The sequence below is a fragment of the Arachis duranensis genome, chromosome 4, assembly GCF_000817695.3.
Source record: "Arachis duranensis cultivar V14167 chromosome 4, aradu.V14167.gnm2.J7QH, whole genome shotgun sequence".
NCBI lineage: Eukaryota > Viridiplantae > Streptophyta > Magnoliopsida > Fabales > Fabaceae > Arachis > Arachis duranensis.
The window spans coordinates 15,607,967-15,621,410 of NC_029775.3; the positions used below are offsets into that span (position 1 = coordinate 15,607,967).

Sequence of the window (13,444 nt, forward strand, 5' to 3'; positions counted from 1 at the left end):
AAATCAATAGAGCATGGTTCTAGTGGGAATCAATGCAGATCAAAGTCACAAGAAAAGAAGCAATTCAAATACTACAATTGTGGCAAGATCAGAAAGGGCACTTCAAGAATGATTAATAAGAAGAGTATAGAGAAGATTGTAAAAGGATTAAGTTCTCAAAGATGTGTTGCGAGTACCTCTGATGATGGAGAAATCTTGTATAGCGAAACAACAATTAGTTTTAAAAGTAGCAAACAACTCACTGATGTCTAGATTGTTAATTCAGGAATAACCTGGCACATGACTCCTCATCGTGATTGATTTTTTACAAATGAACTTATTTTCGAAGTATCTGTATTTATGAAAAATGATCATGCTTTAGAAATTTTTGGAATAGGCACTGCCAAAATAAAAATATTTGATGGTTCTATTCATTTACTTCAAAGGGTAAGACATGTAAAAGGCTTGAAAAGAATTTGTTGTCGATTGGACAACTGGATGAACTTGGTTGCAAGACCTATATTAAAGATGGGATCTTGAAAGTTGTTAAATGTGCCCTTGTGGTAATAAAAGTAGAAAAGATTGCAGCAAATTTATACATGCTTATGGGAGATACTTTGTAAGAGGCAGAGGCATCAGTTGCTTCAGCAAGCCAAGAAGAAATGATGATGACATGACATCGCAAACTGGGACACATGTTAGAACGAGGCTTGGAGATTCTTGTAGAGATAATCTCATTCCTGGACTTAAATCGATAAACTTATCGTTTTGTAAGTACTGCATTACAAGCAAGCAACATAGATTGACGTTTGGTAGATCAACTGCTCGGAGTAAGCCCATATTGGAGTTGATTTATTCTTATATATGGGAATCACCGGGATGTTCCTAGGAGGAGCAAAATATCTTATATCATTTATTGATGATTACTCTAGGAGGCTATAGGTGTACCCGATTAAGAAAAAGTCAGATGTGTTTGCGATGTTTAAAGAGTTCAAAATAAAGATGGAACTTAAATCTGGAAAGAAGATTAATTTTTTAAGGACAGATAATGGAAGAGAATATGTCGATGGTGACTTTCTAACATTTTGTGTAAAACCCGGTTAATTAACGGCTAATTAACCCATAAATGAGAATTTATTCTACAAAGCCCAAAATGTGATTTTTGTGGCTAAATATGATAGAGGAGATTGAGACGAGAATTTCGGTACCAATTTTATAGAATTCGGACCAAGATTGGACCGAACGGGCCAAACCGGGCCAATTGGACCTAAAATGGGCCCTTGGCCCAACATAACTTAACCAAAACCCTAGTTTTCAGCACTCTCTCTCCTCATTTGTTACACACACAAGCTGAAATTAGAGAGAAAGGGAGGAAGAACACTCTCTCAAGTTCTCTCCCTTGGTTGATCTTCAAACCACCATAACTTTTGATCTAGAGCTCCGATTGCTGCTCCGTTTGCGGCCACGCGTTCACCGCGGAGAGCTCTACAAAACCCATACAATTAATCTTGAGGTAAGCCACGTTTTGCTCTTCGAAATTCCAGCCTTGTTTTCGAGTTTTATGAGCAAAAATGTTGAGATTTTGGGTTCTTTGATATTATAGGACCCAACTCTCTTGGAGGAGAAGGTTAATCTTGTTTCCTTGGACCTTGGGTGTGGTAAGATTCTCAACCCTAGTGTATTTTGTTGTTTTATGATGTTTGGATTTTGAGATGTTGTGTATGGGTATGATGATTGTGGCTTAGGTTGTGTATGTGTGGATATTGGAGCTTGATTGGTGATTTTGAAAAGCTTGGAAAGGGTTTGGTGGTGAAAAATCTGTTCTTGGAGGTGTTGAGGCCTTGAGGGCTTGTGGATAAGTGATTTGGAAGTGCTCCGGTTGAGCTTGGGAAAATCGGCTAAGGTATGGTTTCGGTTTCCCGTATCTAATATGTAATGTGGTAGGAAATACTTAGGCTAGAGGCCCTAAGATAGGCATTGAATGGTTGATGTTGATTAATGATTGAGATATATGATGTGGTCATATATGTGATGATGGTTATTGATGCCTTGGTGGTATGATGTATGCGAAATATGCATGTTGTGATATATGCTTGATGATTGGTTATGGTTAAATTGTGGGTTGAACCATGTTGATGGTGAGTATGATGTTGATTGTGTACAATAATGATTTATTGGAATTGGTGTTGTTGAGAATTGGCATGAGTAAGAGTATGTGATATGTCAATATATTTGAGTTTGAGCCACTTGGGTGAAGTGGGTTAAAATGATGAGATAGTGATTTTGTAATTTGTGGTGAAGTGTCAATGTGTGAGTTGAGGAGGCTTGATGTTGAAATTGATGTATTTTGATTGATTTCAAATGAAAGGGATGAGAATGGCATGTTTTGATTGATTTTGAAAAGAGTTGGAAATGGCTTGTTTGCAAATGGCACTTTGTGGTTTTTATGAAAAATATGGTTTTTGGGCATACTTTGGTGGGACATAACTTGGACTACGGATCTCTGTTTTGTGCCAAATCTATTTAGAAATGAAATTGGATCCGGGATGTCCATGCCGTTCGAAGAACGGGTGAAAAACGATTTAAAATGAGAAAGTTATGTCTGTTGGAAGATTGGGGTTTAAATTGGTGAATTCTGCAGCTTTTAACTTAGAAAATTTTTAGCAGAATGACCCATTGCGCGTGGGCGCACTTAGTTTAGATCATTGTACCTATTACAAGATGTCTGGTGATAATGAAATCATCATTCTGCTATTGTATATGGATGACATGTTAGTGGTAGACCTCAGCAAAGATCAAATCCAAGAATTGAAGGCACAATTGACTAGGAAGTTTGATATGAAAGACTTGAGACCAGTAAACAAGATTTTAGGGATGCAAATCCATAGAAACAAAAAGGATAGGAAGATTTAGCTATCGCAAAAGAATTATTTGAGGAAGATCTTGCAACGCTTCAACATGCAAGAACGTAAGCCAATTTCAACCCCATTTCCTATAAATGTTAAATTATCCTCAAGTATGTGCCCTAGTAGTGAAGTAGAGAGGATGAAAATATCTCGAGTACCGTATGCATCAGCGGTGAAAAATCTATACAAAGCTAGATATTGCTCAAGCAGTTGTGGTGATAAGTCGATTTATGGCAAATTCGGATAAGGAGCATTTGAATGTTGTTAAGAGGATCTTGAGATACATAAAAGGGACCTCGAATGTTGCATTATGTTTTGGAGGATTGAAATTCGTTGTCAGTGGATATGTCGATTCAGACTTTGCAAGTGATCTTGATAATCGAAAATCTACTATAGGATATGTGTTCATACTTGCAAGAGGAGCTGTGAGCTGGCTAGCTAAATTACAAACTGTTGTAGCTTATCAATTATAGAAATTGAATATATGGCAGCTACACAAGCATGTAAGAAAGCTATTTGGATCCACAGGTTGATGGAGGACTCCGAGCACAAACACCAGAAGATTCTCGTATATTGTGACAGTTAGAATGCCTTACATATTGCAAGAAATTCTGCCTTTTATTCAAGAACAAAACACATTGGAGTATAATATCACTTTGTTTGAGAAGCAATAGAAGAAGAAAATGTAGATATGCAAAAGATTCATACTAAAGATAACCCAGCAAATGTCATGATAAAGCCAATCAACATTGATAAGTTTGAATGATGCAGATCCTTCTATGGCCTATTGAGTATATGAGCAACATGAAGTCCTGAGACTTTTAATACCAAAATTAGCTTTAAGTGAAAGATTGTGAAAATTAGTAAAGCTAATTTTAGAAAATAAATAAATAAATAATAAATAAATAAAATGAAAAGGTAATAAACAATCTTAGTTTATAATCATAGAATTTTAATAGTTGAAAAAGAGAAGAATTATATAACTCTAATTAACAGATGGTTCATATTGAAGAGACTCACCTATAAATTGAGTTTTTCCTTAATTCATTTCAATCACTTCATCCAACAAGAATAATAGTAACATTGAGTTACATAGAGAATTTTTTTTGGAGATTTTTTCCTATATTTAGAGAGAGATATATTCTCTTTTTGTAGGAGAAATTGTTATTATAATCTTCTTGTTATAGAAAAAAATTGTAATTCTCAAAAAAAATTATTTCATACAAATTTTCTTAATTTTTTTCATCTCTATATTTTACTGCATCATTTGTCTCGTACCTAATATTTATCAAAGCTAAAAATCCATCACTATAAATACAAAATAACCAAAAGGAAAAAAAGGAAGAAAAAAGAATTCTTTCGGAGAAGTTTTGAGCTTTTTCTGTTTTTTCACTAAATCAGATTTTTAGAACATAATGCAGTATTCATCATCTATGGGGCTGGAAAAAATTCTTTCTTCAAATCCTCATACTCCTAGCATAGTGCAACTCTATTGCTGAATCAGCTTTTTTCCTTCTAGACTTGGGTGGCAATGGCATCTTGAATTTATGCTTAGCGGTTGCAATTTATAACATGTGTTGCTCCCTTAAAGCCCAGAGGCTATAGATTTGGGAAATTTTAATAAGAGTATATATCTATTTTGGTCCTCAGAATTTTGGACCAAACATTTTAGTTCCCAACTAAAATTAATTACTCAATTGGTCCCTAACAATTAATTCCGTGAGTCACTTAGGTCATTGGCTTCGTTAACTCTAAGGGAAGACAAAATGGTCCCTGACAGCTCTAACAGGGGACAAAATGATCCCTGACAACTCTAATAAGGGACAAAATGATCCTTAACCCTTTTATTCGAAAACAACACTGCTCTTCTTCAATTTTTATCATATCTCGCATAACCCTAACATTCATACTCTCCTTCTTCACCTTCACAGTCTTCTTTTTCATCTTTTTCTTCCTCCTCTTTAACTCTAAGATTAAGTGATGGTGTAATTGCCACACGTGTCACATCTACCTCAACATGTCATGGACCACACACTTCCTAAATCTCTGTGACTGGTACATCCACCTCCTCTGCACTTCACCCACCAGAAGCATCCACTTCCACGTCCTCGATAACATCACCTCCAAGCCCGACAACATCCACGACATCCTCAAGACCAAGTTCCACAACTACCCTAAGGGCACGCTTTTCTCCACTCTTCGGCAAGCAATATAGATTGTTGGACATTAAGACATCACGAGAAGATTATCCTTTGACATCATATGCAAATTCTCATTTGAAATAGACACGAAGTGCTTTATTCCTTCTTTCCCAGAGTCCAAGTTGGCAGACAGCTTCGACCTCGCATCCAAGCTATCAGTACAACGAGTAATGTCGCCATTGCCTCTCATATGGAAACTGAAGCGATTACTAACATTGGTTCGGAGAAGAAGCTGAAGGAAGCGATCAAAGTGGTGGACAATGTAGTCATGGAGATGATAGGGTAGAGGTGGAGGGAGATGGCAACGATGATGATGAGTCTTGACAAATCAGACTTGCTGTCTAGATTCATGGGATCCATCGAAGACGACAAGTGGTTGAGAGACAGTCATTAGTTTCCTGAGTATGAATTGGTTGAGAACAAGTTGAGGATTTTTTTTCTTGTGAACATTGAAGTTGTAGAGTGTGCATTGTGTAGGTCAAAGTTACAGTATTAGACTGTTAGTGTTATGCGAGATATGATAGAAATTGAGAGAGAATAGTGTCGTTTTTTAACAGAGGAGATCAGGGACTATTTTGTCCCCTGTTAGAGTTATTAGGCACTATTTTGTCCTTCGTTAGAGTTGACGGAGTAAAGGACCTAAGTGACTAACAGAATTAATTGTTAGGACCAATCGAATAATTAATTTTAATTGGGGACTAAAGTATCTGGTTTGAAATTATTTGAAGACCAAAATGAATATATACTCTTTTAATAATCTAATTGGGTTGTTGCAATTTATGTCGTCACACTCAAACAAACAAACAAAATTTACATAAATAAAATAGTATGTTAAATTAAGTGAAAAGTCCTAAATAAAAAAGGGAAGAGAGACGGTAGTACACAGGAAACATAGATTTCTCCAAATGATGTTAATTTTCCCATACATGCTGCGGTGAATTATCATTTATAATACAGTGCTTTCAGCTTTCTATTCCAAGCTTAAGAAAATTGGACTTATTGAATAATGTGATGCTTTTCTATAGAAGTATCATATTGTTTGGTCCATCTTTCTTCCATCCCTTAAGGTTGAGATATCTAAGCAGTAAAAATGGATATTATCAACCACCATAGCGGTACTTGAGGGGTTCTGGGGGCTCCTCTTCCATAATGCCAGATCCTGTTGTTGCCAAATACTCACGAATGGTTGTTTTACGGTCAGCAAGATAAGTGTGATCTAAAAAGTTGTCGTATGCAGTATCACCAAGATTCTTTGCTGCCAGTACACTGCAGAAACATTTCATAATTACCGTTTGAATATGGGGAATGTAGTAGTAGAATGGGTTTAAATGAACAGAGTTTTGATAGTGTTATGGGACTGAATGGACAAAGACAAATGGAATGGTAGAGATGTGTCTACAAATGCATTTTTGTCCTAATGTTCTTATCTCATTGTCTTGGGAGAGTAACCAAACAATTGTAGTAATTTCATTTTCTAGATTCTAGAAGCAATGCTTTCCTAGCTCGAAAACAAGTTGAAAAGGTATACGACTATTTAAGAGGGATGCATCAAACGGTCACTCAAAATCAAAAGGAAACTACAAATTAGAAAGAGAATTTGAAGTTTCTGTTATGAAGCAATCCATTTCATGGAATTTTCACCTAAAAATAAATTTGAATTGGATACATCAGTGCTTCTCTCAACAAGGATGATTTGACCAGAAGACAATAGCACCAGAAACCCAGACATGTGCTGCTGATTTTACATTATCTCCTCTTTAATTTCAAAGAGTTATAAATAATAAAGTTGGACCAAGAAGTGCATACCAGTGCCTAAGATAAACACGGCAAGGGAAGACATCATCTCTCCAAATTTTATCGATATTCCATCGTCCATATTGCTGAAAGTATACTTCCTTACTTCCTGCGAGAATCAGCGTAAGCATACACAACTGAAGAAAAAGAAACCAAAGAAAGCATACAGAAGATCATTTCATGTATGCTATAAAAATTGATTTAACATACAAATTCATCGAACAGCAGCAAAACCCAGCCTTCCAGAGTTTCAAAATTCCTCAATAAGGAAAATGTTATTGAGAATTAGGGAATCACCTTTACATCTAATGTTAAGAAACTCCTCGTCGCTGTAACGGGTACAAAGGACCTGAGAAAAATTCGATGCATATCATACAATCATCTTTGAAATGTAAATAACCAACAAAATGTCATTTCTATGCTTAGCCACATACCGCTGGAAAATCAAAAGGTTTGCCATCAAGTATTTCTGGAAGAACCTAAAGACGCAAAGTATAGGAACATCACAAGACACATTACACAGAAAAATAGTACCAATTGTCAAGAACAATCAAGACATCAATAGCAACAATGCTCAGAATCTTACAGCGAGAAACCGAAACTCAACCTCCCTCTTGATAAAATCCGGAATCTGGCAATTCATCCCTATAAAATGTTAGCTCCATTTGCTCAGTTAACAGCACAAACACAAAACAAAACGAAAACAAAGCATTCAATGATTAAAGAACAAAAAATTTAACACAGCACCATACCTCGGATTTTCTGATCTCAAAAACAGTCACAATAAGTGTTTCTCCTTCACATGGCTCCACACTCAAGCTCGAAATCTCCTAATAAAGTTTTCATCAACACAGAAAATACAAATTCAGTCCAAACGCAAACCGCAGCAACCAATTTTCATGTACGTTCAAATGGAAACATAGTAATAATGCATTTTCATTTTGAGTATAAAAAGAAACCAAACATTTTTCCTTCGTTCTAAATTTTCAGGAAAAACAAAGAGGCGAGTTAAGAAGGGATGAGAAGTAACCATGGTTTCTGGTTTGGCGATTCCGCGCTCGAAGAAAACCGGAGCAACGTGAGCGAACACGCGACGGAATCCGTTCAGCCTCGCCACTCGGAAGTTGAGCAGATCAGGGAAAGTGCTTCTTGCGCTTCTCTCTACATTTCATAATACAGCGGTTACGAAAACGGTTAAGGCAACAAACGGTTATGATGATTGGACGTACCAGAGAGGAGAGAACCGAATCCGCAGATCGATATGTAACCGTCTGGAGAGACGAGAGACTCGAAGTCCGACTCGTCGTTGAGTTCGGTGAGAGGATGTTGTTGGCTTGCCGGAGAGTGTGAACGGAGGGCGGCGGTGGACATGGCGGCGGAAGGAGGGAGTTGGCCGAGAAATGGTTTGCAGTTTGGAAGAGAAAGAAGAGTTGAGAAGTGTGAGAGGGAGAAGGAGAGGGTTGCGCGTTGGTTAAACGCGCGTGAGGTGAGTAGCGGAGGGAGTGGGAGTGGTAGTGGCAGGGTGGTGGCGTTCATAGCAGCAGAGAAAGCTGCTTGTAGTTCACGATTTCACAGTGAACACAAAAGTCAAAAGCCTATAGCAGCAATGCCACATACCTCGTGGATGGATTGGTCATTTCGCGATATTATTAGGGTGTTTTTGGTCAATTCAGTATCAGATGATTTGTATTGGTCAGGAAAAGTATTATAAAAATAACGTGAATGGTATGGTAGCTAAAAAGTGATACCTATTTATTAAAAAAAGTTAAAAATTAATATTTAATTTAAAAGATATAAAAATAAATTATTTTTAAAAAATTAAAACTTACCACCAAAAGTAAATTAGGCAACTATGAAATTGGCCTAAAAATATATTCGGGCAAAAACATAAGAGAAGCTTGTGATTTTATTGGAGACAAATAGCTTCATATTACACTATGACAGCATGATACATAGAAGAACACAGTTCAAAATTGAGACATTATTAAAAGTGTGTGCTAACATGGCTATACATTATATGATGGTGATGTGAGAAAGTTATTATGGGGCTGAAAGAAGAGGCAGATAGCTGAGATGTCATCAATGGCAATGCCTCTTCGCTTCCTCTTCCATTCATGCTTAGCGCATTTCACCAATCTCTCGGCAGCTTTTCCTTTCTCTTCACTTGAACCAACGATTTTCACTGCTTCTTGGTTCGAAATTACATCCCATACCTTTAATTTTATGCAGAAACAATTAATCAGCTTACACACTTCGTATAAATTCCGGGAGTTGATATGACATGTGTACATGTATATGTAGTATCAAGTATTTTTCCATGTAAAAATGTTTTTATGTAAATATAATAACTAAAATATTGACATATATTAAAAAAGAAAGGCATTGTATGATTGATGAGAGACATAGAATAAGGTGCATAATTATTAAAGCAAGCATGCATACCCCATCACTAGCCAAGATGAGAAATTGATCTCTAGAGTTTAGCTTCCTTTGAGTGACTTCAGGCACAGAGATTAGTCCAAAATCCTTGACACAATAATCACCCAATGCTCTTGATATTGCAAGTCCTGGTGTTTTACCATTTGGCATCCACACCCTATACACTCCTGGCTCATCTTCTAGACAAAACACCCTCCCTCTTGATTCCATTATCCTCTCTGCCTCCTCTGAATTTACCAAACAACCAAATAATAATAAGCACTTGTTATTATGTTATTATGTATGATAGTGTAGAATGTAGCATACTAGGTAAATTTGGCTTCATGTCAGTTGTAAGCTGAAGGGCACTTAGTGTGCCACCATCTAAAGTTGTTGCCAATACTGCCCTTGAATCTCCTAAGTTTGATATAATCAGATCTTCACCCTGAAACATTAGTCACACAAACTTCAGGCACATTGACATGACATAGATATATTATGTTGTCAAGATTTATATATTTTCAAATGTTCATTAATATTAAACTATCAATATAGATGGGTCTGTTATGATGTGTATAGGTAAAGGAGAATTTTTATATGTTCCAATGGAACTCAAATTCTTTCTCCACAAGAATTTTATACCATTAAAATGTTTTGGAAAATGTAAAAAGTAATAACTTATAAAAGAAATAAAATGTAGAGATGATATACAGAGTACAAAGTTTTTAGGGCATGGTGTACACATTTTAGACTATGTAACCAATCAATGTATTTTTAGTAGAAAACAGAAATTAACCTATCTATAAGGTAAAATTGATCATTTTAGTTTTATAAATATGAAAAAAATGAAAGTAAATTGAAGATAGGTAAACCTGTTTGATAACTGTCAAAGCTGTAGTACCACTTTGAAAGGAATCAATCCCAGTATTCTGCTTTAGATGATGATCAACAGCAGCACAAGTCTTTATGCATGCCTGCTTCCATATGTCAAATTCATGGTGGTTCCTCCTATCTGCTTCCATCTTGTAATTCAGGTCAAGAGATGTTGCAGCAAGATTTTCCTTCAAATTGCATAGCAAAGAGGCAGGGACAAGTTTCATGACACTTTTGGACACATAGTGTCCCCAAGGGCCATGTCCATCAAAAACTCCACACAATATCATGTCTTCTTGCCAACCAAATTCCTAGCAACAGGAACAAATTATTAAATTTAGAAACATTATGTCATGTTCCATGCTAATCAAATTCTTTAGGGTGCGTTTGCAAGTTGGAATTGTGTTAACTCTTAAGGACATGGACTATGAGATCCAAGACAGAATTGATCACCACATAACTCCTGATCCTAATACCTCGAGCACTTCTTAACTTGAGCGTTGAAGTCTTTACAGAAATATTTTCTTGGGGAATTGTCGGTCTATAGCAAGGAGAATCGCAACAACCTCATATCTCGATCCTTACACAAAGGCTATGTACACAAACACCCTCTTAAAAGTTTATGTCCAATTTATGCTTGTAAAGGCAAAATTTCAACTTTAAGAATGTTTTCATACCTCCCAAACAATGAGGCGATCTTGATTGACTCCTTTCTGGCCCTTCTTTGTGAAAACTGAGGCAAAGTTGTTGGCCTTGGAAGACTTAACAGTTCCTGATGAACTCAATAACAAGCCATTCTTCCTTGCTTCCTTCGCGAGTGCTTTCACGGCTTTCCTTTCATCATTGTCATCATCGTTTGGACAACTTTTCTTTCTTGCAAATCCATTGAGAAGAGATGGAAAAAGAACCATGGCTGCTGCTACATTCCAATCAAAGTTGCAACACACTGCCAAAACAAAAATATTTGATCCTTATTAATGTTTCTATATATCTTGTTGTAGCTAGAAATGCAAAGATTGAAAAGAAGTTAGTTGAAGCTTCAAAAAACAACCATCTACTACACAAAGATAAGAATGATGAGCGAGTATATAAATTGTTTACTTGTTATTCAAGAGATGAACATGATAAATATGTGACATGACAAGTGTAATAAAGGAAAATAAGCATGTTACATATCATTTAGAAAAGAAAAGAACCTTGAGAATATGATATTTGCTATAGCTTCCTAACTCAACCCGAAGTAATAATTAAGATGAAAAAAGAATTGACATGAAATTTGATCATTCAAAAGTAGTAAACAAAAAGGGTATGTTATATTATATATATGCCTGAGATTGGAATTGGCCACAAGCAATTCCTAGCACATGCCAGAACTTGAGGAACTAAGAGATGGTTCTGTGAAGTTATGTGTTACTTACAACACCCCATTAAAGCCAAATTGCAAGCACAAGTAGGTGTACGGACGTGACTTTATTTCTTGTAACTTACAATGTGAATGTAAGGCTCGTCTTATTACCATAGCAACCATTTAATTTGCTTTGGCCATCATAAAGTACACAACACATGGGCTTTTTGGGCAAACTAAAGATGATCAAACGTCATGGTTAACATAAGGTTAACAACTTTAAGGGTCCAAAGTAGTAATTAAATATTGCCGCAACTAACCAAGTTGGGTTGGTCTAGTGGTTAGCTCACTAGTCCTCTTAAGCAAGTGTCGGGGATTCAAATCCCGCCTTATGCATGCAGCAACCCATTGGCCAGCGGCAAACCCTTAAATGGAACTCAATACCGTGGCGGATTAGTTCTTGGCCTGTCGGGTTGGGGGATACTGTGGGAGACCAAAAAAAATATTGCCGCAACTTAATTTGTATAAACCAACGTTACTTAGTCGAGTGGTAGACATGTTTGTTTCATAGTTATATTGTATATCATATTTCGGATAGAAGAATAGATAACAATATGATATTTTATCAAATTTATGGTATGTCAGAATAAATATTTTCTATATATTACTTCGATATATAATACTTATACAAAATACTTAAGTCCATTATTAGCATAACTCAAAATACAAGTTTTTGTTCTTTTCAATCGGACACTGCCCTTCCACCACCTCATCTCTTTACTAGTATTTATTTTCTTGTGAATTTGTTTGTTTATTCTACCTCTTTTTAACACTTTTCGTGATTGCCGCTTCATACTTTGTCCAAATGACAGATTATCACCATTTCTGTTGATGATATCTAAGATGATTTAATTCGCAATTCATAGTGTTTTGATGCGTAGAAGAACCGCGATTTAGAAGAATGCACATGTCAACTGATAAATGGTAATGTCACCTCATTGATAAATTCCTGTAATTCTGGTTTATTATATTCGTAGTGATTTGAGTTCCAACTCTTGTGATTTAAACATAATATAAATAAAAAGTTGCATTAGAATAAACAATTACAGCTCCTTGAAATAAATATATATAGTTTCTACAAATCCGTTTTGTACGAGGTCGGTATTTAACAAATATATTTTGCTATAGCGCGCAACTTGACAGAAAAGTAATGACTAAATTAAAATTCTGTGAACGAAATCAGATTGTATTTTAGTGGTTAGCTTTAAATTAAGTGATCTTCAATCTTTGATTAAGTACAATTTCAAGTAGAATGAAATATTCTAATATGGAGACTCAATCAGATGACAACACCACGTAATATTTCTATGAAACACATCCCTTATGATATGTACCAAACACAATGCTATCTCATGGCAAGATGGTTTTAGAAGGCCCTAGGTAACCAACTTGGATTGGTCGAATGGTCAGCTCACTCGTCCACTTAAGTAAATATTGTGTTTTGAAACCCGCCTTGTGCATGTAGTAACTCCCATTGGCCAGCAGTAGACCTTAAATAAAACTCCGATCCGTGACGGATTAGTTTTTGACCTATCAAGTTGTAAAATACCATGGGTAACAAAAAAGAAGGCCCTAGGATGTCAAGGTCAAACAAGTGGCCACATGATATCATATTTTTTTATTACTTAGAATGGAATGGAATAGGTTAACAAACTAAGAACGAATTCATGGCTTGGGTTGCTTTATGGGGAAGGCTGACACGCATGATTGCTATGTGATCATTATTGTGTAATAAATAATAATGACTGAACCTTTATCTTCAGGTCACACGTGTATTCTGGAAGAGTTAAGATTCCTACTCAGAATAGTTCAAAAAAGATTTGGACAAAAATGGCTCCAACCTTGACGGGATTGATAAATGATAATGT

The 13,444-nt window shown here is 36.0% G+C and overlaps 2 protein-coding genes across 5 annotated transcripts; both read right to left on the bottom strand.

Moving 5' to 3' along the window:
• Positions 1-5,920: 5,920 nt before the first annotated feature.
• LOC107483541 (uncharacterized) lies at positions 5,921-8,489 on the bottom strand. Its single transcript, XM_016104164.3, has 8 exons — positions 8,110-8,489; positions 7,911-8,041; positions 7,633-7,710; positions 7,467-7,511; positions 7,315-7,359; positions 7,178-7,229; positions 6,893-6,989; positions 5,921-6,352 (listed from the first exon to the last, which is right to left on the bottom strand). Exons 1-8 carry the CDS (start codon positions 8,414-8,416, stop codon positions 6,187-6,189), a joined length of 921 nt encoding a protein of 306 aa, XP_015959650.1. The 5' UTR covers positions 8,417-8,489; the 3' UTR covers positions 5,921-6,186.
• Positions 8,490-8,768: 279 nt separating this feature from the next.
• On the bottom strand, positions 8,769-11,719 carry LOC107483540 (probable protein phosphatase 2C 34). 4 transcript variants are annotated; one of them, XM_052260967.1, is made up of 6 exons: positions 11,660-11,719; positions 10,849-11,117; positions 10,171-10,482; positions 9,626-9,743; positions 9,323-9,546; positions 8,769-9,093 (listed from the first exon to the last, which is right to left on the bottom strand). In XM_052260967.1, the coding sequence occupies exons 1-6, from the start codon at positions 11,697-11,699 to the stop codon at positions 8,887-8,889; spliced, it is 1,170 nt and encodes a 389-aa protein (XP_052116927.1). In that variant the 5' UTR covers positions 11,700-11,719; the 3' UTR covers positions 8,769-8,886. The 4 variants fall into 4 exon arrangements, with proteins under 4 accessions (XP_052116927.1, XP_015959646.1, XP_015959649.1 ...); XM_016104160.3 differs by having other exon boundaries at positions 11,590-11,689; XM_016104163.3 differs by lacking the exon at positions 11,660-11,719 and adding an exon at positions 11,500-11,649.
• Positions 11,720-13,444: the final 1,725 nt, after the last annotated feature.